General features: G+C 39.1%; 1 protein-coding gene and 2 long non-coding RNA genes across 3 annotated transcripts; 1 reads left to right on the plus strand and 2 right to left on the minus strand.

The window, feature by feature from the left end:
- Window positions 1-1,661: 1,661 nt before the first annotated feature.
- Window positions 1,662-4,971, minus strand: LOC149462730 (uncharacterized). Its single transcript, XR_016312615.1, has 3 exons — window positions 4,789-4,971; window positions 3,637-3,687; window positions 1,662-1,901 (listed from the first exon to the last, which is right to left on the minus strand). It is a non-coding gene; the product is annotated as an uncharacterized LOC149462730 (long non-coding RNA).
- A 3,623-nt stretch (window positions 4,972-8,594) lies between these two features.
- LOC149462731 (uncharacterized) lies at window positions 8,595-11,508 on the minus strand. The gene is made up of 3 exons (XR_016312616.1): window positions 11,331-11,508; window positions 10,180-10,230; window positions 8,595-8,835 (listed from the first exon to the last, which is right to left on the minus strand). It is a non-coding gene; the product is annotated as an uncharacterized LOC149462731 (long non-coding RNA).
- An 11,040-nt stretch (window positions 11,509-22,548) lies between these two features.
- Window positions 22,549-26,543, plus strand: LOC149462732 (uncharacterized). The gene is made up of 3 exons (XM_089676523.1): window positions 22,549-22,810; window positions 24,859-24,909; window positions 26,311-26,543. Exons 1-3 carry the CDS (start codon window positions 22,549-22,551, stop codon window positions 26,391-26,393), a joined length of 396 nt encoding a protein of 131 aa, XP_089532649.1. The 3' UTR covers window positions 26,394-26,543.
- Window positions 26,544-27,307: the final 764 nt, after the last annotated feature.

Consider the following 27,307-nt stretch of genomic DNA (forward strand, 5'->3'; position numbering starts at 1 on the left):
TGTGCTATGCAGTGTGCAGGAGCTGACAGGGGAGAGAACTGTATTGTTTACATACAGTCCTCTCCCTCCATTGGTAATGCTGGATGATCACCAGGTGAGTAATTGACAGCAAATAACAGAGCAGGTAGGGATCGCGCACGGCTCACAAGCGCCCCTTTCCCGGAAATGCAAAATAAAGTATACATATGTGATTTTGCGCATCCCTGTCACCCTGTGGCAGTATATAGGCCGGCCAGTATATAGGCCGGCGGGAAAGCGGTTAATAGAAAAAGTGAAACTTGATGAGTAATATCTGGGACACGCAGTCTCACATCTAAAATATTCTTTACTTTTCTGTCCCTTTCTCCTGTTTGGCTTTCCAATGGCAATGTAATGCCATATCTGATATGAAAATGCTTTTACATAGTTTTTTCAACAAATAAACACATTCAAAAAGTAATATTTAAAAGGAAAAAATGTTTTAGGTATTACTGTTTTTTAATGTGTTTATTTGTTGTAAAAACTATGTACAATTATATATCTAAGGATACATCCTAATTTGTGTTTTTATAGTTAGGAAGCACACATGCAAAATACATTGGATTTTTGAAATTGAAGAGTGTTCTGTACTGAAGAGATGATCTGTAAAACTGAGTGATGACCAAAGACTGTTTTTAATTACTTTTGTTAGGCTACGTTCACACTAGCGTTGTGTGCAGGCGGCAGAGAGGCGTTTGGGAAGCGTTTTTACCGCTTCCCAAATGCCTCTGCCAATTCTGCACATTACAGCGCATGGTGCTGTTCTAATGGGAGCATTTGCGTCGCGGCAAAACGGACACCTCTGGTTGACTCAGGAGGCTTTGAAGCCTCCTATTCTCGTCAATGGTGCCGCTCCGCAAACGCCCAGCCGGCGTTTGCGGTGCGGTTGTGACGCAGTTGCGGGGCGTTTGCGGAGCGGTAACACCACTCAAACTGCATTATAGACGTTTGTGGGGCGTTATTAACGCTCGGCAAACGCCTAGCAACCGCCGCTTGACCGCGCATGCGGCGTTTGCGGAGCGTTTGCCGAGTGTTAAAAACGCTCAGCAAACGCCGGACCAACGCTTGCCAAACGCTATAGGGGCGTTTGGCAAGCATTGGTAAAACAGCCAAGTGTGAACTAGCCCTTAGTCTGTTTTTTTTATGAAATGCAATAAAACACTGATTTTATTCAGACAAATGGTGTGTTCCCTGGCACCAGTAAAGTCCACCATTTATTTATTTTTATTTTGTTATCAAATGGGAAAGTTTTTTTTTTTAATGTGTGTTTTACCTGTGGAAAATGTTATGACTAGGCTTGTTAACTTTTGGATGTTAACTAAATGATAATTAAACACAAATATCTGAAAGTTAACAAGTTCTGGGGGAAGTTATTTTGGAGTGAATTGAAAACAAATGCTAATTATTGTCAAATGAAAATCTATTACTGCCCTGAAAATATATTTAAATGTCACCATGATAAAATCAGGAAAATAAATAGCATTTCATATTTTAAAATGCTGATGCTGTATATAAAATATAATAATGTTGTCATTAATCTCGAAATAAATGTTAAAATATTTAATTTTGTTTTTAACTTCCTATTATTTTTCATAAGACAGACACTTTACTAGGTATAGAACAAGTGATGAAATGCAAAAACATAGTTGCTAAAATTTTTATTCAGCAGGGTCAATTATACCAGTGACAGAAAGATGCAGGATTTAACAGCGTACAATGAGATGAGTACGGTTTATTTTGCAGAGAAGTAAATGAGTAATTCAGATTATAGGCACAAACATGATGTCTTCATTTATCACAGCAGAAATGTCCTTGGCTCTGGCAAGGATTACAAGGATCAGGACAGCAGGGGACAACACAAGGGTTGCATGGATTGCATGGATCTACCAAGAAAAAAAAAGAAATCATTTATTAGTTATATACCACATTGTAACCCCTCCATGACCAGAGGACATTGAAGCCTAACTGCTCAGAACAAAATTAGCAGCATCAGTATGTGTTGTTCTCTTGACATTAATGACTCATTTGCCTAAATAGTTTTACATTGTTTAATTAAGGACCTGGCACATGTACTGTTTTAATAAATACTTTCCTCTGTATATATTATAAGTTTTAAAAATATATATATTTGGATATTTTCCATAGCAGTTTTTAATCAAACTTTTTAAATGTATTTTTTTTACAAACTATAATTTTATCGAACACAAGCGAGAGAGAGAGAGAGAGAGAGAGAGAGAGAGAGAGAGAGAAATAGAGAGAGAGAGAAGGAGAGAGAGAGAGAGAGAGAGAGAGGGAGAGTGATGGGAGAGAGAGAAAGAGAGAGATGGGAGGAGAGAAAAGGGGGGGGGGAGAGAAGGGGAGAGAAGGAGAGAGATATAAAAGAGAAAGAGAGAGAGAAAGAAAGAGGGGGAGCAGAGAGATGGGGGGGGGAGAGAAGGAGAGAGGGAGGAGATAGGAGGAGAGAGAGAGAAAGAGAGAGGGGGGGCAGTGGGAGAGAAAGAGAGAGAGAGACAGGAGGAGAGAGGGGGGGCGGAGGGAGAGAGAGGGGAGAGAGAGAGAGAAAGAGAGATCACATGATGGAAAAATGAAATTGGTTCCTGATCATTTAGTCTAGAAAGAAAGAGAGAGAGAAATAAAGAGAAAGAGAGAGAGAAAGAAAGAGAAAGGAGAGAGAGAGAAACAAGAAAGAAAGAAAGAAAGAAAGAAAGAAAGAAAGAAAGAAAGAAAGAAAGAAAGAGAGGGGGAGCAGAGAGAGAGAGAGAGAAAGAGAAGGGGAGAGGAGGAGAGAGAAGGAGAGAGAAGGGGAGAGAGAGAAAGAAAGAGGGGGGAGTGGGGAAAGAGGGGGGGAGAGAGAGAGGAGAGAAAGAGAGAGAGAGAAAGAAAGAGAGAGAGAGATCACATGATGGAAAAATGAAACTGGTTCCTGATCATTTAGTCTGAGACCTATGGCTGTGATAACAGACTGCAGATGAAGAGTGTATAAGCAGGATATATGCGATTAGTAAATGCATATAGTTTACAATGTGCTAGAGTAGGGGCTCACAAAACAATTCATATTAGAGTCCTCTTGGCAAGGAGTACCAACCACTTTATTTTTAATCAATTTGTAATCATGTTTCACTCCATGTTGCATTAATGTGCCAGAGCTATGGTGATGTAAAACTCCACTATTTTTGTCCACTGTGTTGTGACAAGTACAATAAAGTTGCAGCATTGCTACATACATGCGGAGAATGTGAAGGACTTTTCATTTCTGCCATCAGATGAAATGGCGGGCTGTTTATGTAGGTGTTGGTAGGGTAAAATACTTTTTAAAGCACAAATAAGGCCAAACGGCTATAATTATCACTTTTGGTGTTCTGTTGGACAAAAACAGTGATAAACAGTAGTACTTAATTCTTTGATTATTTTTTTCCCCATTATCGAGTAAAATCATAAGCAGATGTATAAGCCTCCTGTATAAAAAGAACACCTGAAATGTGCACTGTTTGTGATCTGTGAACACCAGAGTTAAGAATCACCCTTCTCCATGATAAGAGGATTGTCTTATTTGTAAAGTATATGATATTCATCCATTATCCTAAATACCCAAAACAATATTCTGTTACTCCTCTTTACCTTGTTGGCGAACATAGACGGTGCCTTGGTGACGATGACGAGGTTTACATGCTGAAGAAAGACAAACATATTAAAGAACATCAGCAAGCAACAGGTAAAATCAACCAATGAACATTTAATGCTATTAGCAAAATATTACACCTGTAGTAATCCTGCCTAATTTATGCTTAACCCGTGATGTACAAATCTACCGCACCTAGAGGTCATATGTTTCTGAGGGGTATTACCACCTCCATGACATGATTCTGTTTTTTTTTTAAACTTTAGTCCCTTAGCTCATAGGACAACAATCAATAAACCAATTGTAAGAAACTACAGCCTTTAGTCCGTAAATGAGATCTCTTTACAATGTGCTCTGCCCCTTGTAGGAGCATAGATAATCAGAATAGGTATTAATAGAGCAATAAAACTTATCCCAAAATCATCACTATTAAACGTATCAGGTACTTTCTGAAGCCCTAGGGTGGCATAGCCAGGGTGACCATTCTCTTAGAAATTTTTGTATCTTCTGCTCCTTGTAGGCCAACATTTTTTCATATTGACATTGCGTGTTGATTCTACTGATCACTGAATTTACATGGGCTGATGCCACACGCCAATTCTGAGTGTTAGCCTTGAGGTATAAAGAATATGGGAAACTACCGTTTGAGACAAAGTAGGATAATTTTCTATTCCAAGGCTCAGAAGGGCTAGACCTGGTCTTATCAATACCACTTAGTGAGGAGAGGAGGGGCATGATTTTGTTTTGTACAACTAACATTTTTGAATTTTAGGGACAGGAAGGACTCCACAGTAGGTGAAGTCATAAAACATGACCTTATTTTCCCAGGGTTGAGGCCTACTGTAGTCCCTACTAACATAATAAAATGAATTCTGCTCACCAGGTCATATGCATATTTCATATCAGACCTCTGAAATCTAATTCCTCTTCCAGCTTAATTTTAGATGCTATGATATTCTAAGGTACTGTATGTAACCAAACATACAAAATATTTTCTAAGCAATATTTTTTTCCTGGAGATAAAACATTTTGCTTAAAAAAAATATAAAGTTCAGCTAAAGCTAAACTACAGTTACTGAAACATTATCTTATAACTTACATAAATACCTATGCATTACAAAAACTATGTAGTAAATAAAGATAATACTTACGGTCTTGGCATGGATCCTTGCAGACTACTACATTTTGGCAAGGGTTGCATGGATCTTTGCAGACTACTACTTTTTGGCAAGGGTTGCAAGGATCTTGGCATTGGATTTTCTGGACACCACATCTACCTTTGATTCCAGACATGTCTGCTTTTAAGTTTGGTTTCCTTCTTGGAAAATTCAGAAGATATTTTGTTGGTTGTTTGAATAGTGTATGATGGCACCTTTCTATATATACTGCAAGTAGAGGTGGAATTGGAACACATTCCTACACCGGCTGGTCACAACACATTTACAAGAAACTTAAACACTATCCACGTCTTTATCATTTACTAATTTGTTTGTTCTTTACTAAGCTCTTTGCTATTTATTTCCCTACACGCCATCATTTAAACTTTTTAATTGTTTTATATACTAAGCCATAGTTTTAATTAGGATTATGTGCTACAGTGCAAATTGAAAATTTTTAGTAGCATTAATATTTTTATTGCAGGACATGGCTCTTGTGAGAGCGGTGATATTAAGACGAGTGATTTTACTCAAAGGGTAAACATGGTTGCATGTGGGGGGTCTTAATTATTCAGAAACTATCAAACCATTAGGTGTCCTTTGTTTACAATCATGACACCGTCTTACTGTTACCAAAAAATATAATAATCATCAAGAGAAATATTCCATTAGGAGGATAAGACAAATAACCCTAACGTATATCCCTTAGAGTTGTAGAATCCTACCCACGACTAGTTGTGAAGAAGCTAGGCCTGGAACATCCAGCCAGCTGCACCAGACTAGTTCGATCAAAAATGCTTTTTGACTGTTTCCTTGTACTTTCTAAGCAAGCCAAAACACAACAGGATATAATTGATTACACAGCCAATACACATTTTGGTGCCTGGAATGTTAGACCTGTTCCTGAATATATTTGACCAGCTGACTCCAAAAATGGCACCATAATAGTTCTAGTTTTTGATACAGCATGAATGCCATATAGTGTTTTATTTAACCTCTTCCCGACCGCCCTACAGCCATAGCAGAGCAATAAAAAGCAGCGTACTTACACAGTAAAGCACAGCACACAGTTAACCCTTTGATCGCCCCAGATGTTAACCCCTTCCTGCCCAGTGCCATTAGTACAGTGGATTAGCACTGATCACTGTATTAGTGTCACTGGGGATGGTGTCAGAATGCCTGCCACAGTCCCGCTATAAGTCGCTGATCGCCAACATTACTAGTATGAAAAAAAAAATACCAATATATACTGCTATTTGTGGATGCTATAACTTTAAACCAATTAATTTACACGTATTGGGATTTTTTTTAGCAAAGACATGTAGCAGAATACATTTTGGCCTAAATTTATGATGAAATTTGATTTTTCATTTTGTTTACTGGATATGTTTTATAGCAAAAAGTCAAAAATATTGTTTTTTTTTTTTCAAAAGTGTCGGCCTTTTTTTGTTTATAGTGCAAACAACAAAAAACCGCACAGGCGATCAAACACCACCGAAAGAAAGCTCCATTTGTGGGAAAAAAATGACATACATTTTATTTGGGTGCAGCATTCCACTACTATGCAATTGTGAGTTAAAGTAACACAGTGCTGAATAGCAAAAAAAGGTCTGGTCAGGAAGGGGGTAAATCCTCTGGAGGGCAAGTGGTTAATCTCCTTCTAGCATAAAGAAACACATAAAAAGTAGCCATAACAGTTAATATCTTTTACAACTTAGAATCTAATGTTTCCAATGTAAAATTACAGTTGGAAGTATGTAAACGCTCTCACTATACTGTATCTTGCAAAAATACAAACTGGGTATCAGGAGAATAAGTTGATCAGCAAGATCTTTTCAAAAGCTGACTACAAAATTGTATAAATTCAACCACATCTAAGAAACAATTTTCTGAATCAGCTTCCCAAATAACCCCAAGAACAGGTCTAGAAAACAAGGCACCAAGAAGAAAGAGGGCTGTATTTTTTTTTTGCATAGATGCTAACCACTTGCTCTCCAGAGGATTTACCCCCCTTCCCCCCCCCCTCATCCTGAACAGGCCATTTTTTGAGTTATGACGCTGTGTTACTTTAACTGACAATTGCGCTGTCATGCAACACTGCACCCAAACGTCCTTTTTTCCCACTAATAGAGCTCTTTTGGTGGTATTTGATCGCTTGTGCGTTTTTAATTTTTTTCGCTATAAAAAAAAAAATAGAAGAAGACCGACAGTTTTCAGAAAAAAATAGTTTTGACTTTTCGCTAGTAAAATTTTTTTTTAAAAAATCAAATTTCGTCATAAATTTAGGTCAAAATGCATTCTGCTAAAAAAAAGTCTTTCTTAAAAAAAAATCCCAATACGTGTAAATTAATTGGTTTACATGAAAGTTATGGTGGTATATTTACTGGGATTTTTTGTACTAGTAATGGCGGCGATCAGCGACTTGTAGCGGGACTTTGGGACTGCAGTGGGCATTCTGATACTGGGGGGAACTGACTTAGTGTCACTGACATCCCCAGTGACACTAACACAGTAATAAAAAGCACTGACACTGTACTAATTGCACTGGGCAAGAAGGGGTTAATATGTGGGGCGATCAAAGGGTGTTCTGTGTGCTCTTTCAACTGTAAGCACACTGCTTAGTATGGCTGTGCTATGCAGTGTGCAGGAGCTGACAGGGGAGAGAACTGTATTGTTTACATACAGTCCTCTCCTTCCGTTGGTAATGCTCGATGATCACCAGGTGAGTAATCACCTTCCGGGATCCGGTAATTGACAGCAAATAACAGCGTGGGTAGGGATCGCGCACGGCTCACGAGCGCCCCCTCCCGGAAATGCAAACTAAAGTATATATATGTGATTTTGCACATCCCTGCCACCCTGTGGCAGTATATAGGCCTGCGGAAAAGCGGTTAATAGAAAAAGTGACACGCAGGGCATGCAGTCTCACATCTAAAATATTCTTTACTTTTTTGTCCCTTTCTCCTGTTTGGCTTTCCAATGGCAATGTAATGCCATATCTGATATGAAAATGCTTTTACATAGTTTTTTCAACAAATAAACACATTCGAAAAGTAATACTTAAAACGAAAAAATGTTTTAGGTATTACTTTTTTTTAATGTGTTTATTTGTTGTAAAAACTATGTACAATTATATATCTAAGGATACATCCTAATTTGTGTTTTTATAGTTAGGAAGCACACATGCAAAATACATTGGATTTTTGAAATTGAAGAGTGTTCTGTACTGAAGAGATGATCTGTAAAACTGAGAGATGACCAAAGACTGTTTTTAATTACTTTTCTTAGTCTGTTTTTTTTATGAAATGCAATAAAACACTGATTTTATTCAGACAAATGGTGTGTTCCCTGGCACCAGTAAAGTCCGCCATTTATTTATTTTTATTTTGTTATCAAATGGGAAAGTTTTTTTTTTAATGTGTGTTTTACCTGTGGAAAATGTTATGACTAGGCTTGTTAACTTTTGGATGTTAACTAAATGTTAATTAGACACAAATATCTGAAAGTTAACAAGTTCTGGGGGAAGTTATTTTGGAGTGAATTGAAAACAAATGTTAATTATTATCAAATGAAAATCTATTACTGCCCTGAAAATATATTTAAATGTCACCATTATAAAATCAGGAAAATAAATAGCATTTTATATTTTACAATGCTGATGCTGTATATAAAATATAATAATGTTGTCATTAATCTCTAAATAAATGTTAAAATATTTAATTTTTTTTTTAACTTCCTATTATTTTCATAAGACAGACACTTTACTAGGTATAGAACAAGTGATGAAATGCAAAAACATATCAGTTGCTAAAATTTTTATTGAGCAGGGTCAATTATACCAGTGACAGAAAGATGCAGGATTTAACAGCGTACAATGAGATGAGTACGGTTTATTTTGCAGAGAAGTAAATGAGTAATTCAGATTATAGGCACAAACATGATGTCTTCATTTATCACAGCAGAAATGTCCTTGGCTCTGGCAAGGATTACAAGGATCAGGACAGCAGGGGACAACACAAGGGTTGCATGGATTGCATGGATCTACCAAGAAAAAAAAAGAAATCATTTATTAGTTATATACCACATCGTAACCCCTCCATGACCAGAGGACATTGAAGCCTAACTGCTCAGAACAAAATTAGCAGCATCAGTATGTGTTGTTCTCTTGACATTAATGACTCATTTGCCTAAATAGTTTTACATTGTTTAATTAAGGACCTGGCACATGTACTGTTTTAATAAATACTTTCCTCTGTATTTATTATAAGTTTTAAAAATATATATATTTGGATATTTTCCATAGCAGTTTTTAATCAAACTTTTTAAATGTATTTTTTTACAAACTATAATTTTATCTAATGAGAGAGAGAGGGGGGGGGGGAGAAGGAGAGATAGAAAGAGAAAGAGAGAAAGAAAGAGTGGGGGCGGTGGGAGAGAGAAAGAGAGAAAGAGAGAGAGGGGGAGAGAGAGAAGGGGAGAGATAGAAAGAGAGAGAGAAAGAGAGAAAGAAAGAAAGAACGAGAGAGAGAGAGAGAGAGAGAAATAAAGAGAGAGAGAGAAAAAAAAAGAGAAAGAGGGAGAGAGAAAGAAACAGAAAGAGAGAGATAAAGAAAGAGAGAGAGGGGGGAGAGAAAGAGAGAGAGAAAGAAAGAGAGAGAGAGATCACATGATGGAAAAATGAAATTGGTTCCTGATCATTTAGTCTGAGACCTATGGCTGTGATAACAGACTGCAGATGAAGAGTGTATAAGCAGGATATATGTGATTAGTAAATGCATATAGTTTACAATGTGCTAGAGTAGGGGTTCACAAAACAATTCAGATTAGAGTCCTCTTGGCAAGGAGTACCAACCACTTTATTTTTAATCAATTTGTAATCATGTTTCACTCCATGTTGCATTAATGTGCCAGAGCTATGGTGATGTAAAACTCCACTATTTTTGTCCACTGTGTTGTGACAAGTACAATAAAGTTGCAGCATTGCTACATACATGTGGAGAATGTGAAGGACTTTTCATTTCTGCCATGAGATGAAATGGCGGGCTGTTTATGTAGGTGTTGGTAGGGTAAAATACTTTTTAAAGCACAAATAAGGCCAAACAGCTATAATTATCACTTTTAGTGTTCTGTTGGACAAAAACAGTGATAAACAGTAGTACTTAATTCTTTGATTATTTTTTTCCCCATTATCGAATAAAATCATAAGCAGATGTATAAGCCTCCTGTATAAAAAGAACACCTGAAATGTGCACTGTTTGTGATCTGTGAACACCAGAGTTAAGAAACACCTTTCTCCATGATAAGAGGATTGTCTTATTTGTAAAGTATATGATATTCATCTATTATCCGAAAAACCCAAAACAATATTCTGTTACTCCTCTTTACCTTGTTGGCGAACATAGACGGTGCCTTGATGACGATGACGAGGTTTACATGCTGAAGAAAGACAAACATATTAAAGAACATCAGCAAGCAACAGGTAAAATCAACCAATGAACATTTAATGCTATCAGCAAAATATTACACCTGTAGTAATCCTGCCTAATTTATGCTTAACCCGTGATGTACAAATCTACCGCACCTAGAGGTCATATGTTTCTGAGGGCTATTACCACCTCCATGACATGATTCTGTTTTTTTTTTTAATTTTAGTCCCTTAGCTCATAGGAGAACAATCAATAAACCAATTGTTAGAAACTACAGCCTTTAGTCCGTAGATGAGGTCTCTTTACAATGTGCTCTGCCCCTTGTAGGAGCATAGATAATCAGAATAGTTATTAATAGAGCAATAAAACATATCCCAAAATCATCACTATTAAACGTATCAGGTACTTTCTGAAGCCCTAGGGTGGCATAGCCAGGGTGACCATTCTCTTAGAAATTTTTGTATCTTCTGCTCTTTGTAGGCCAACATTTTTTCATATTGACATTGCGTGTTGATTCTACTGATCGCTGAATTTACATGGGCTGATGCCACACGCCAATTCTGAGTGTTAGCCTTGAGGTATAAAGAATATGGGAAACTACCGTTTGAGACAAAGTAGGATAATTTTCTATTCCGAAGCGCAGAAGGACTAGACCTGGTCTTATCAATACCACTTAGTGAGGAGAGGAGGGGCATGATTTTTTTTTTTACAACTAACATTTTTGAATTTTAGGGACAGGAAGGACTCCACAGTAGGTGAAGTCATAAAACATGACCTTATTTTCCCAGGCTTGAGGCCTACTGTAGTCCCTACTAATATAATAAAATGAATTCTGCTCACCAGGTCATATGCATATTTCATATCAGACCTCTGCAATCTAATTCCTCTTCCAGCTTAATTTTAGATGCTATGATATTCTAAGGTACTGTATGTAACCAAACATACAAAATATTTTCTAAGCAATATTTTTTTCCTGGAGATAAAACATTTTGCTTAAAAAAATATAAAGTTCAGCTAAAGCTAAACTACAGTTACTGAAACATTATCTTATAACTTACATAAATACCTATGCATTACAAAAACTATGTAGTAAATAAAGATAATACTTACGGTCTTGGCATGGATCCTTGCAGACTACTACATTTTGGCAAGGGTTGCATGGATCTTTGCAGACTACTACTTTTTGGCAAGGGTTGCAAGGATCTTGGCATTGGATCTTTTGGGCACCACATTTACCTTTGATTCCAGACATGTCTGCTTTTAAGTTTGGTTTCCTTCTAGGAAAATTCAGAAGATATTTTGTTGGTTGTTTGAATAGTGTATGATGGCACCTTTCTATATATACACTGCAAGTAGAGGTGGAATTGGAACACATTCCTACACCGGCTGGTCACAACACATTTACAAGAAACTTAAACACTATCCACGTCTTTATCATTTACTAATTTGTTTGTTCTTTACTAAGCTCTTTGCTATTTATTTCCGTACACGCCATCATTTAAACTTTTTAATTGTTTTATATACTAAGCCATAGTTTTAATTAGGATTATGTGCTACAGTGCAAATTTTTAGTAGCATTAATATTTTTATTGCAGGACATGGCTCGTGTGAGGGCAGTGATATTAAGACGAGTGATTTTACTCAAAGGGTAAATATGGTTGCATGTGGGGGGTCTTAATTATTCAGAAACTATCAAACCATTAGGTGTCCTTTGTTTACAATCATGACACAGTGTGTGGTCAGCATGGCACTACCAAAGTCTAACCATTATCATTTTCAGAAGGAGGCCAGCAATGCCAACCTTTGTACTTCACCTTCATTGACAGATGTAAACTAGGTACTTTGCTGAGATAGTCTGCTGAATACAGACCCCATTAACTTGGGTTTAAATGTATTGAGCTGGGTATAAACGCATCAAAATTCATCCAGCTCAGCAAGAACCAGCCAAATTTCGACACATGTGTAGCCCTCTCTGTTCAACAGAAGCTGGTTGTCCGACCAGCTTCTGTCAAATGGTCCTGCAGAAAAAACAGCAATTGTTTACTGCAGCTAATGGCTGCAGCACTGAGCAGTATATTTTGACAGGGAGAAGCCCCTGCTGTTAGAATTCATAGTTGAGTGGGGAGATCCCTGAATCCAAATTGTGTGGATGTGGGATCTGTGAGTTTTTTAAGGGATCACTTTTCAAACATGTATATATGCTGGTGTCAGGAGTGTGTATCGCTCCTGCTCCATCGCAGCTGCTGGTCTCATTCCAGCATCTTGGTTTTGGTTGTGATACATTCTTCCTGTCTGTTTGTCCACCTGCAAGGTGATTGAAGTAGCCAGTCTCTAGGTGGAGACCAAACGTGGTTTAAGCCAGTCAAGCCTGCAGTCTCATGCTTGTGATATTGCCTTTGTAACAAGTGCTCCAAGCTCTCCGTTTGTCTGTCCTGTTCCTGCTAGTTTGCATTCTTTCGTTGAGAACCTCAGATCAGATATTGGATTGAACTCTGCCTGCCTTTTGGCTGCAGATTTGACCCTGATTATTCTGAACCTTGTCTGCCTTGTACCTAGACTATCATTGAACCACTCTGCCTCTCTGCTAATCACGAGTACCTGTTTACTGTGCTCAGTTTGTGCCTGCCCCGCCATGGTAGCCAGGCACTATATTATAGTGTACATTGTGTTTAAGACCTCTGGGCAACTGAGTACTGGTAGACCTGCTTGCCATATGGGAAAGGGGGTTGCTACAGCTGAAGAACACAGAAGCCAGCTAAAGTGTCTGACCACCTGATTTAGGTGTAAGTGTGACAGCTGGGTGTTTCTTTTTCTAAACAGACTGAACAAAAAAAAAAACCTCACATTTTATACCTAGCTTTAGAAGAGTGATCCTTTAGTTGATGGAAAACTGTTTAAGATGTGGTCTGCAAAGGATGGAAGTAAAACTAAAGGAATTGGACTCTTTGGACACAGCTGGAGAAGGCCAAAAATCCACCCTGTGTCTGTGATATCTGCATGCTGTTGAGGCTTGTCTTTGGGATTGGAGCTTCACCCTATGACACTCCCTGGATGTGGAAAGGGTATCCTGGGTTTAAAAAATGGGTTTCAGGAAGCTTGTAACCTTGTAAAGCTTGTAAAGTTAATCCAAATGTCCCCTAATGGATTACTGCCAGCTATTCTCTTCTAGTAGGCCTTGTAACAAATGTTTTGACCAGTAAACATCTTGTCAGAAGAAATACTGTTCATGGTGTTTAAGAGGAGGATTTATGGGGGGTGCATGCATGGAGGGGGATGATGGCTGACGCGCTTTGAGCTGGCTCTAATACATCACACTCTCCTCTGGCTCCTCTGCAGCAACCGACAGCTTTTCCCAGCAGGGGAGCATCAGGTACAGGCTCAGCGACACCCGCAGATCCTGATGGGTAAAAGTGGAAGGCAGAAATTCCCTCCGTCACCCACTAAGCAGCCGCAGCCTACCCACATGGAGGAGGTATGTGTCGTGGACCGCATCCCCGGCCTCAAGTGATTCTGCAGCCCTGAGGATGGAACCGGATGATCGGTCGGGTCGTACAGCGGAGGTAATACACCAATCTGCTCCCTCTCCTCTTTCCCCTGTTCCATATCTCACAGCTGATGTTCTGGACGATAAGTTACACAATTTGTTGCAGAATCTGACACATACTATATCATTAGCAGTGGGGAAAATAGCGCAGGAACTTAGAGGGGAGATAGCACTGGTGGAAGAGCGCGCAGATCATTTAGAAACCAAATTTGATGATCTGGTACAGTATGTACATGTGCTAGAAGAAGATAACCACGCTTTAAAACAACAGATGTCCCGTTACAATCCCTACAGGAAGACTTGGAGAATAGGGAGCGGAGACAGAACCTCCAAATACGTGGAGTCTCAGAATCTATAGGGGACGCCAACCTACAGGATTATCTGCGAGGTCTGTTTACTGCATTGGCCCTGGCGGTACTGGATATAGATTGACGAATGGACAGGGCTCATCGTTCTCTCGCTCCAAAACCACCACTGGGCATAAGACCAAGAGACATTATCGTCCGGTTCCACTATTATGACATCAAAGAGCCTTTGCTGAACTCCACGTGTAATGCTGCTTCCGTTGATTTCAGAGGGGAAAAAATCCAAATCTACAGTGATTTGTCCCCCATCACCTTGTCTAAGAGGCATACACTTCATCCACCTACAGAAGCATTGCACTATCTACAGATGGGGTTTTCCGTTCAGATTGACGGTAACTAAAGATGGTGCTCAACACACAATCAGAGACCTTCAAGAAGGAGAGGCGTTCCTACGTAAATTAGGCCTACCTCCTCTCCCTGATAAAGCTCTAGCATTACCTCTGCCTAAGCCAAGATCAACCACTACCCCTAACAAGATGTGAACACCAGGAAGATCCAAGAACAAGACCCATCTGTCGATCCCTCAAAGGTCTCCTGCACCTCAGTTATCTTCTGCCACCTGATGATGTTATGCAACATACCTGAAACCACCTAAGACTTAAAGTCTATTGACACGTCCTGCCACACAATTTGGTTATTCCTTCATGGATAAACCTGACAACCCATCGAGATTCACTTTCAGATAATACCCTGTCAATTGCTGATTATTTCAGGAGAAAAATTAAGTCACCGCATGATCTTCGCCCTCCCAATGTCGTCCCAATCCATCTGCAGCTACGGCTGTGGATACCTGGATGGCCTAGGCTACTCAGGCCTTCCCCATGTTTTGGCCTTATATTGTATTTACAAGTCTTCTTTTGATTTGTTTGTTTTATGCCTGTTAGTTATGCTACTTTACACTGGATGCGTCTTCCTTAGCCAATGTTTTTTGTGTTATTTTCTGTTGAAACAGCATGGTTTATTTGTCATAATACACTGCATACATTTGGTTAATATTTAGACCACACCTACATGTCTTTACAATTATACTCTTGCAATGTTAAAGACTTAAATTCAGTGAGGAAGAGAACGATAGCTCTAAGGGAATTCCGCCAGTCCAAAGCTGATGTTATTTTTATCCAGGAAACACATTTCAAAAAGGGAAGCTCGTTTAACTTTGCCCTCAGATATTTCCCTACAGCATACTCCGCTTTAGACAATACAGCTAAAGCAGGTGTTGCTATTCTCATTAAAAAAGGCTGCCCAATTCGGGTGGTTTCTTCAGTGTTAGAACCGGAAGGTAGATATATATTGCTCCAATGCCAATATGGTGATACCTACCTTACAGTCTTTATTGTATATGCTCCAAATGCTAATCAATCGGTATTCTTTACGGAAACCATTTCTCCACTTTTAAGTTCATCACACCTTTTGACGATCATTGGCTGGGACTTTAATTTATCCATGTCAGCTAAGCGTGATGGGAGATCCCTCTGGGGCCAACTGCCTTCGAAACACGTTTTGAAACAGTCTGCATCCTTCCGTCAGTGGATTAGAGGACATGTTGATAATTGGAGAATACAACATCCGAGTGCCAGACAGTTTTCGTTCTTCTCTCTGGTACATCACATCTACACAGATTATACTATTTTTTACTCTCATGTCCCCTACTTAAACAGACGGTCAGTTCCGATATAGTTTCAAGCTCCTGGTCAGATCACTATTTTCTGGCTTTAGATCTGTTTCTGGATCGACCATACCCTCGTACTTGCCACTGGCATTTAAACAACACACTTTTACAAAATGCAGAAGTCAACGCCTCCATTTCAAAAGCACTGCGTGAATCTTTTTAACTTAATACAGGTTCTGTGTCAGCCTCTTCAACATTGTGGGAAGCCAACAAAGCATTTATTAGAGGTCGCTTTATGATGGAAAGCGTGCGTCTTAAGAAATCTAGGCTCCGCCAAAAAGCTGATCTTATGAACCATATAGCCCACGCGGAAAAAAACTTATAGATGCACCCTCTATATCTAAACTTCAATTAGTGATACCACTTAAGGATCAACTTAAGACACTTGAGGCTAGCTCTGTCGTACAGCAACTGCTTTGGATGAAACAGAAGTTTTATCACTACACTAATAAACCTCATAGGATGTTAGTTAGTAAACTGAAGGCCCACTCGACACCTTCTGCTCCTGAATTTCTGTTTAAGGCAGATGGTGTCCCTACTTTCTGCACAACAAATAGCTCAAGTGTTTGTAGCTTTTTATCGTAAGCTTTGTAACTGCTTAGCACCAGACGTACATCCCCCTTTTCATAAGGATTCCTTTGACTTTTTTTTTAACTCTCCAGCTCCCCAAATTAAAAAGGGAAGACAAGCTAGTTCTAAACGCATCTACCACTATAGAAGAATTATGTACAGCTGTTAAGGAGATACCGACACACAAAGCATCGGGACCAGACGGATTCCCCTACAAATTCTAAACAATTTATTGCAGATGTCGGTCCTGCCTTATTGGAATTTTACTCTTCTTTGTTGAACGATGAAATTCCCCATCCACAATTCCAACACTCACATATCACAGTCATTCCCAAACCGGGGAAAAATTTAACGACCCCAGCCAATTACAGACCTATAGCATTATTAAACACAGATTATAAAATTTTTATGAAAATCTTAGCAAATCATTTGGCCCTTTGCTTCCTATTCATAACGATTCATAACGATCAAGTGTGATTTGTCTTGGCGAGACAGGCAGGGGATAATACAAGGCATACAATTAATTTAGTGGATGTGCTTCATGGCTCACAAACGCCGGCACTATTGTTAAGCTTAGATGCCCAGAAGGTGTTCGATCGGTTGGGATGGCCTTACATGTTTGAATTACTACAATATGTGGGAATACAGGGGCGCTTTCTCAATGCTATTACGCCGCTGTATTCATGGCCCACCGCTCAGGTCAAACTCCCCTACACCACATGTGATACTTTCCCCATGCTAAAAGGAACTAGACAGGGTTGCCCTTTGTCCCCACTCCTGTTTGTTTTATGTCTTGAACCATTAGCAGTGGCGGTCAGGGCACATCTTGATATAGCAGGAGTGACTGTGAAGTGGAAGGAATACAAACTCTCACTTTTTACAGATGATGTTCTCCTAACTATAACTAAACCTCACTTATCATTGCCTGCTCTGCATAAACTCTTGCAAACCTTCAGTGATCTTTCTGACTATAAAATAAACATTTCAAAGACGGAAGCTATGCCCTTAAATATCCCATCCCAAGACCTCTCGCTGCACCAACAAAACTACCCATTTCACTGGTGCATGACGGCTAATAGCTTGGTATCCAAATTACTCCAATTTATGCTCAGTTATTTGAAGCCAATTACCCCCCCATTATTTCGGGAAATGGGACTTTCATAAGATATCCTTTTTAGGTAGAGTAAATGTCTTAAAGATGTCAATTTTGCCAAAGCTACTTGATCTTTTTGAGACTCTACCAATCACAATCCCTCGTGCCCAGCTGCAAACGTTGCAGCGGCCATTTCTTAGATTTATAGGAACCTCAAAAAAGAAACCTCAAAATAGATGGGCGGAGATCGAATTAAGTTATATTCACCCAATGCACACGTCTTCATTACTACGCCCCCATCATTACACACTGCCTCTCTCCCCTTCCTCCATTATTAAAGCCTATGAAATTTACCCTCAAGATTTGGTCAGCTTGTGTGAAATCACAGCAATTGCTGTCCATGTGTTCTCCACTGTTGAACATATTGTATAATCCAGAGCTCCCAGATAGTTTGTCCTACCCACAGATGAACCCCTGGGCATCTAATGGAATATTCCAACTCCGTCATCTGGTGAATCCTGTTTCACACAGAATACGATCATTTGAGGAGATTAGGGCATGGAAATCCACAATACCTGTATCGGCCAGATACACCTATCTGCAGTTTCGTCACTTGTTCCGTCCCCTGAACTCCTTAACGTTAGACCGCCCTACAGACTTCGAGAGGATAGCTATTAAAGGTCCCTCTCTACAGCATCTTATCACCTCTCTGTATAAGCTGCTTCTCAATAAGGAATCTATGGTTGAGAAGCCCCACCATTATATGAGGAGATGGGAGGATGAACTCCAATGTTCAATCTCTTTGAATTGTTGGCAGGTGATATGGGATTTTGCTGCCATGACCTTTCCATGTGTTGTATACAAAGAAAATGTATATAAAGTGTTGATGCATTGGTATAAGACCCCTGTAGTGCTCCATGCAATTAACCCAAATCTGTCTGATAAGTGCTGGAGATGTAATTGTGGGTATAGGATTATAACTTTTTTTTTCTCTATGGTTGGAGTGCTGGAGATGAAACTGTGGGTATAGGATTATAACTTTTTTTTTTCTCTATGGTTGAACTGGATGGATTTTTGTCTTTTTTCAGCCAGACTAAATATGTAACTATATGTAACTATGCATGGAAGGAGTGGGTACACTGGCACACATTTTTTGGTTTTGCGGGTTATTGCGGGTTATTGGGCCATGGTTCAAACAGTATTGGAACAAGTACTTAATGTTGTCCTGCCCTTGACCTGTTACATTATCTCTTAGGCTTACCCTTCAGGGGTATCCCCAAACAATCTAAAAGGTTGGGAGTGCATATTCTGACAGCCGCCAGAAGGGTGATATCATGATTTTGGAAATCAGCAGATGTCCCCTCGCAAAATCACCTTTTAAGAGTAATCTCTGAAATCAGGGAAATTGAATATTTTACAGCTCTAGTGGGTGATTCAGGTCATTTCCACTCTATTTGGGGGCCATTGGATCACTCTCCCTTTGGTAAACCTCCCTCCTCCCCACCTCTCCACCCTCCTCTTATATACTGGACACTTTTTCAAGCAATATGCCTTTAACAAATAATGCAGTCTAATGTAGTCTAATGATGTGCGGGTTTATGCTGATTCATGTTCTTGAAGTGTACAGATTGACATGCTGTTCACTTGTGTTCATATTTTCTTTGATGTTGTTCTCTTCTAATGATAGATTTCTGTTATTGAAACATTTACACATAAAATGTTATTGTTGTAACTGTGTTCTGTTTAAAAATGTGGGCATTGGCCCTTAATAAAAATTTACAATTTAAAAAAATAGAGGAGGATTTATTCCTGTGAATTAGCGTTATATGCATAACAAGCAGGTAATAGCTGTTGAAACATAAATGCTCAAATTGTTGTTTCATATACATTATATGTACTTGTGGCTATTTACATAATGTAAAACATCTACAGAGATGTTTATGAATGTATAAATATATTTTGTACTTTGTATGGTGCATGATACTCCTCAATGTGTGACCTGGTTTGGTTCAGGAAGGTGGCAGCTTACTCACTATCTTCCTTTTCCTGGCCACCAAGTCTTCATGCATTGATAAGAGCCTGGTTGTAATTCTAAAAGGGAACCTAATCATTTCTGAAAAGTATTAAAAACGTTTTTTTACACTGGTGCATGTTCCCTATGACAGTTCCCAGCTACCCATGTTGCTTTTAACCATATCTTGCCCAATAGACTTGCAAAAGGCCAGAAAGAAATTATCTAGTTTCACCTGCCAGAGACTTCAGTGGAGTTCAGTGCAAACTATGGCATTCAGATTCGGCAAACCCAGCTCAAACTGAATCTGGCCAGAATCAGTTTGAGCTGGGTTTGCTGAATCTGAAATTTTTGAACTCCACTGAAGTCTCTGGCAGGTGAAACTAGATAATTTTTTCTGGAACTTTTCAAGACTATTGGGCAAGATATGGTTAAAAGCAGCATGGGTAGTTAGACACTGCCGTAGGGCACATGTATCTATATAAAAAAAGATTTTTAATACTTTTCAGAAGTGATTAGGTTCCCCTTAGAATTACAACCAGGCCCTTATTCATGTATGCAGACTGGGTGGCCAGGAAAAGAAAGGTAGTGAGTAAGCTGTCCCCTTCCTGAACCAAACCAGGTCACATGCCTGTCAAAACTAGGGGAGTATCATGCACTATACAAAGTACAAAATGTATTTATAAATTCATATAACTCTCTGTAGATGTTTACATGAGGAAAATAGCCAAACATACATATAATGTATATGAAACAACAATTTGAGCATTTATGTTTCAACAGCTATTGCTTGTTATACATATAATGCTAATTCATAGAATAAATCCTCCAGAGCTGGCAATAATCCATTAGGGGACCTTTGGATTAACTTTACAAGCTTTACCAGGTTACAAGCTTCCTGAAACCCATTTTTAAAACCCAGGACACCTTTTCCACGTCCAGGCAGTGTCATAGGGTGGAGCTCCAATCCCAAAGACAAGCCTCAATAGCATGCAGATATCACAGGCACAGGGTGGATTCTTGGCCTTCACAAGCTGTGTCCAAAGAGTCAAATTCCTTTAGCTTTACCTCCATCCTTTGCAGAGCACATCTTAAACATTTTTCCATCAAATAAGGGATCACTCTTCTAAAGCTGGGAGTTTTTTTTTTTTGTTCAACCTGTTGGAGGTTTAGAAAAAAAACTCCCATCTGTCACCCTTACACCTAATGCAGGTGGTCAGACACTTTACCTGGCTTCTGTGTTCTTCACCTATAGCAACCCCCTTTCCCATGAGGCAAGCATTCCTACCAGTACTCGGTTGCCCACAGGTCTTATACACAATGTACTATAGTCAAAAGAAAAAACACAAAAGGGATCACTCTCCACGTGCATTACCGTGGTGAAAGATATATTTATTAAAAAAGTAACAAGTACATACTCACAAAAGGATCATAAAAACAGACAAGGAGCCAAATGTTAGAGTCCCAGACAACGGTGGTCCTGTGGTACAACTGACCTGTTGGAATGGCTGACACGTTTTGGGAGTTGAACTCCCTTCCTCTAAACCCTTTTTTGATCCTTTTGTGAGTATACACTTGCTAATTTTTTAATAAATATATCTTTCACCAAGGTAATGCATGAGGAGAGTGTGCCCTTTTGCATTTTCTTTTGTCAATACCAAGATTCCCCGATCTTTAGAGGGCTGCACCTCAGCAAGTGACAGACACCGTTTTTCACTGCAAAGCATGAAGATTTGAGCACTGGTGATGTTTTTTTTTGATAAACAATGTACTATAGTGCCTGGCTACCATGGCAGGCCAGGCACAATCTGAGCACAGTAAACAGCTACTCGCGGTTAGCAGAGAGGAAGAGTGGTTTAATGATAGTCCAGATACAAGGCAGACAAGGTTCAAAATAATCAGGGTCAAATCCACAGCCAAAAGGCAGGCAGAGTTCAGAGAGCAGTCAATATTTGATCTGAGGTTGTCAATGAGAGAATCCAAACTAGGAGGCACAGGCACAGGACAGACTAATAGAGAGCTTGGAGCATGGGTTACAAAGGTAATATCACAAGCATGAGACTGCAGGCTTGGCTGGCTTAAATCAGGTTTGGTCTCCACCCAGAGACTGTTCACATCAACCACCTTGTAGGTGGACAGACAGACAAGAAGAATGTATCACAACCAAAACCAAGATGCTGCAATGAGACCAGCAGCTGTGATGGAGCAGGAGCGATACACAGTCCAGACACCAGCGTATTTCCATGTTTAGAAAAGTGATCCCTTAAAACTCAGATGCCACATCCACACAATGTGGATTCTGGGATCTCCCCCACTGAACTATGAATTTTAACAGCGGGGTCTTCCCCCTGTCAAAGTACACTGATCATTGCTGCGCCATTAGCTGCATCAAATGATTGAGTTCTTATTATTCAGAAGGACCATTTGACAGAAGCTGGTCTAACAACCAGCTTCTGTTGAACACTGAGGGCTACACATGTATCGACATTTGGCTGGTTCTTGCTAAGCTGGATGAATTTTGATGTGTGTATACCCAGCTCAATACATTTAACCCCAAGGTATTTGGGTCTGTATTCAGCAGACTCTCAGCAAAGAATCTAGTTTAAATCTGTCAATGAAGTTGAAGTACAAAGGTTGGCATTGCTGGCCTCCTTCTGAAAATGATAATGGTTAGACTTTGTCTGGTTGTGCCATGCACCCACTGTGACACACACTGTGACATGAGTGTAAACAAAGGACACCTAATGGTTTGATAGAGTTTCTGATCAATTAAGACCCCCAGGCAACCATGTTTACCCTTTGAGTAAAATCACTCGTCTTAATATCACTGCCCTCACATGGCCACGTCCTGCAATAAAAATATTAATGCTACTACAAATTTTCAATTTGCACTCTAGCACATAATCCTAATTAAAACTATGCATCAGTATATAAAACAATTATAAAGTTTAAATGAAGGCGTGTAGGGAAATAAATAGCAAAGAGCTTAGTAAAGAACAAACAAATTAGTAAAATGATAAAGATGTGGATAGTGTTTAAGTTACTTGTAAATGTGTTATGACCAGCCGGTGTAGGAATGTGTTCTAATGCCACCTCTACTTGCAGTATATATAGAAAGGTGCCATCATACACTATTCAAACAACCAACAAAATATCTTCTGATTTTCCAAGAAGGAAACCAAACTTCAAAGCAGACATGTCTGGAATCAAAGGTAAATGTGGTGCCCAGAAAATCCAATGCCAAGATCCTTGCAACCCTTGCCAAAAAGTAGTAGTCTGCAAAGATCCATGCAACCCTTGCCAAAATGTAGTAGTCTGCAAGGATCCATGCCAAGACCGTAAGTATTATCTTTATTTACTACATAGTTTTTGTAATGCATAGGTGTTTGTGTCAGTTATAAGATAATGTTTCAGTAACTGTAGTTTAGCTTTAGCTGAACTTTATATTTTTTTAAGCAAAATGTTTTATCTCCAGGAAAAAATATTGCTTAGAAAATATTTCATATATTTGGTTACATACAGTACCTTAGAATATCATAGCATCTAAAATTAAGCTGGAAGAGGAATTAGATTGCAGAGGTCTGATATGAAATATGCATATGACCTGGTGAGCAGAATTCTTTTCCTCCTACTGTGGAGTCCTTCCTGTCCCTAAAATGCAAAAATGTTAGTTGCACAAAACAGAATCATATTCCTCCTCTCCTCACTAAGTGATATTTATCCCCCGCTAAGGCCAGGTCTAGCCTTTCTGAGCCTTGGAATAGAAAATTATCCTACTTCGTTTCAAACGGTAGCTTCCCCAGGGGCGGACTGACAATTCATGGGGCCTCCAGGCAATAGGGAATCATGGGGCCCCTATGTCCTTGCCCAAACTCAAAAAATCCTATGAAAAAGGTACCAGGGGCATTTCATGGGGCCCCCTACTGACCCCAGGCCCTCGGGCAGTGCCCGAGTTTCCAAATGGTCAGTCCACCCCTGAGCTTCCCATATTCTTTCTGCCTCAAGGCTAACACTCAGAATTGGCGTGTGGCATCAGCCCATGTAAATTCAGTGATCACTAAAATCAACACACAATGTCAATATGAAAAAAATGTTAGCCTACAAGGAGCAGAAGGTACAAACATTTCCAAAAGAATTGTCACCCTGGCTATGCCACCCTAGGGCTTCAGAAAGTGCCTGATATGTTTAATAGTAATGATTTGGGGATAAGGTTTATTGCTCTACCAATACCTATTCTGATTATCTATGCTCCTACAAACTGCAGAGCACATCTTAAAGAGACCTTATTTACGGACTAAAGGCTGTAGTTTCTAACAATGTGGTTTATTGATTGTTCTCCTATGGGCTTCAGCCAAGGGAGTGGGCCTGCTCACAGTCAGATCCCCTTGGGTGACGGGCCTTTACTCAACTTGGGCGACCCTAGATCCTTGTTTTTGTAACTATCTTAATTCATGTTTGACTGTACCCATAGAAATGGTACTTTAATTCAGCAATAGGATCATATATATATTGAAAAAGACATTTAGTTGAAAAAGATTTTTATCATCAACTTTATTACATACACATTTCCATTGTAATACTAAATACATGATTTCTAAAGAGTATGGTGTCCAGCCTCTCATCCTGGAAGTAATCCTGTCTTTTGCTCTGACATATGCTTTTGTAAGTAAAAAATACTTTGGTTATGTGAAATCATTTTTTTGGGTTATCTGTTTATTTATTTTTGGTATATTCATCTATGACTGTTTATATATTTACTAGAAAGTCCTTTGTCTCTCATGCCCCCAGAGGAAGATCTAGAATGTGGAATGCTGGAAATGCATCAGGGTTTTTTCTCTGTGTGGTTTCATATTTTTGTATTAAGAGTTTTCTTGTAAGAATACTGTCAAAGCAATAATCTTTTTAGAAATCATTCATTTAACATTACAATGGAAATGTGTATGCAATAAAGTTGATACAAATCTTTTTTAACCAAATGTCTTTTTCAATATATATATGTTCCTATTGCTGCATAAAAGTCCCACTGGGGGTTCTTTGAGTACATGCAAGGGATGAGCAGCCAGATACTCGACCCTTTTGGGTAATTCAGGATTGACTAACCTTTTGTGTAAGCTACATACTGGCAATGTAGTCAGCTTAGTATTCATTGCAAAATATTCTTAATACAAATCTAAAGTTTAAAAAAAAAACAGCATCATGTCAGGGAGGTGGTAATACCCCTCAGAAACATATGACCTCTAGGTGCGGTAGATTTGTACATCACGGGTTAAGCATAAATTAGGCAGGATTACTACAGGTGTAATATTTTGCTGATAGCTTAAAATGTTCTGTGGTTGATTTTACCTGTTGCTTGCTGATGTTCTTTAATATGATTGTCTTTCTTCAGCATGTAAACCTCGTCATCGTCACCAAGGCACTGTCTATGTTCGCCAACAAGGTAAAGAGGAGTAACAGAATATTGTTTTGGGTATTTAGAATAATGGATGAATATCATATACTTTAAAAATAAGAATCCTCTTATGGAGAAGCGTGATTTTTAGCTCTGGTGTTCACAGATCACAAACAGTGCACATTTCAGGTGTGCTTATAAATCTACTTATTTTACTCAACAATGGGGAAAAAAAATCATCATAGAATTAAGTACTACTGTTTATATCACTGTTTTTTTGTCCAACAGAACACCACAAGTGATAATTATAGCTTTTTGGCCTTATTTGTGCTTTAAAAAGTATTTTACCCTACTAACACCTACATGAACAGCCCGCCATTTCACCTGATGGCAGAAATGAAAAGTCCTTCACATTCTCCACATGTACTGTATGTAGCAATGCTGCAACTTTATTGTACTTGTCGCAACACAGTGGCCAAAAATAGTTGAGTTCTACATCACCATAGCTCTGGCACATTAATGCAACATGGAGTGAAACATGATTGCAAATTGATTAAAAGTAAAGTGGTTGGTACTCCTTGCCAAGAGGTCTCTAATATGAATTGTTTTGTGAGCCTCTACTCTAGCACATTGTACACTATATGCATTTACTAATCACATATATCTTGCTTACAGGGGTGGACTGACAACTCATGGGGCCCCCGGGCAATAAGGGATCATGGGGCCCCTGTGTCCTCGCCCACACTCAAACCACACCCAAAAAATCCTATGAAAGGTACCAGGGGCATCTCATGGGGCCCCCTACTGACCCCGGGCCCTCGGGCAGTGCCCAAGTTCGCAAATGGTCAGTCCGCCCCTGCCTGCTTATACACTCTTCATCTGCAGATTAAGAAGCTCCACTCAACTGCTGCTAGCTCTGTTATTGAGTTATCACAGCCACGGGTGTCAACAAAGGCAGTGTGTTTTTCTCTCTCTCTCTCTCTCTCTCTGCCCTGAAGGTGCGGAGTTATCACAACCACAGGTCTCAGACTAAAAGATCAATTCATATTGTTTTTCCATCATATGATCTCCATGGCAGCCAATCATGGTGGTCGCTGGAATTTTCAAATCTCCTCAGCCTGCAGAAGGCACTGTGTTTCTCTCTGTGTCTCTTTCTGTGCACTCAAGGCGCAGTATTAGTAACATTAGTTTGGAAAAAAAAATAAATACATTTCAAAAACTTGGTTAAAAACTGCTTTTTTAAACTATTTGTCCATTTGTCATCTTACAATGAATACAGAGTGAAGCAATAGGTCCTTAATCAATGTAAAATGATTCAGCTATTATCAAGAGAACCAACATATACTAACACTGCTACATTTATTCTTAGCATTTTGGCTTCAGTGGCCTCTGATCATAAAGGGGTTAGGATGTGATATATGACTAATAAAGGATTTTTTTTCTTGGCAGATCCATGCAATCCATGCAACCCTTGTGTTGTCCCCTGCTGTCCTGATCCTTGTGATCCTTGCCAGACCCAAGGATATTTCTGATGTGATAAATGAAGACACCATGTTTGTGCCTATAATCTGAGCTGCTCATTTACTTGTCCCCAAAATAAACTGCACTCATCTCATTGTACCGTCCTGCATTTTACTGTCGCTGGTTAAATGACCCTGCTCAATAAAAATCTTAGCAACTGATATATGTTTTATCTTTTCATAACTTGTTCTATACTTAAAAAAAATTCACCAAACATAATATAAGGGAGTAAAAAAATTAAATATTTTGATTTTGTTTTTTACAGATTGACAATAGCAATATTATGTAATGTCGCAGAATTTTTAAATATTAACCATTTGACACCCGGCCTATGGCCAAATGGCGTCCATAAAAATGTATTAGCTTTCCGGAAGGCCGTCATATGGCGTCCTCCCTCACATGCGCTTGCAGAGCCACGCAGTGGCGCGATCTGTCACCGGCCGTGTACCTCGTGACAGATCTGAGTAGACCTGCTGTGACCAATCACAGCAGGTCACATGACAGTTGTATACAATGGATGGCTTCATTCATGCCATCCATTGTATACTAGTGTCTAGCTGTGAATGGTCACAGCTAATCACATGCACATGTCGTGATTAGCTGTGGCCAAATCACGGCTAAGCACAAAAAAAAAAAAAACCTGAATGAATCAATGTCATTCAGGTAAATGCTTGCTTATAGCAAAGTAATTCTTTGCTATAAGCAAATTGTGTAAAAAAAAAAAAAAAAAATACTGATCACTTCCCCAAAGTAGTACAATGTTACTATGGTAACACTGTACTACTTTGGACATAGTGAAATATGAAAATAAAATCTTGAAAAAAAAGAAAAAAAATTTAATAAAAAATTTAAAATAAAAAGAAAATAGAAAAAAAATTTAAAATTTTTTTTTTTTTTCACACTGTCACCAGTCAGTGTCCCTGAT

Source organism: Staurois parvus, unplaced genomic scaffold (genome assembly GCF_062004578.1).
Source record: "Staurois parvus isolate SC_StPar_1 unplaced genomic scaffold, SC_StPar_1.0 ptg000170l, whole genome shotgun sequence".
NCBI classification, from domain to species: domain Eukaryota; kingdom Metazoa; phylum Chordata; class Amphibia; order Anura; family Ranidae; genus Staurois; species Staurois parvus.

Coding starts and splice junctions, on each gene's coding strand:
- LOC149462732 (XM_089676523.1), top strand. CDS start 22,549: ATGTGTTCTAATGCCACCTCTACTTGCAGTATATATAGAAAGGTGCCA. Junction 22,811..24,858: donor CAAGGATCCATGCCAAGACC/GTAAGTATTATC, acceptor GTCTTTCTTCAG/CATGTAAACCTCGTCATCGT. Junction 24,910..26,310: donor TGTCTATGTTCGCCAACAAG/GTAAAGAGGAGT, acceptor TTTTCTTGGCAG/ATCCATGCAATCCATGCAAC.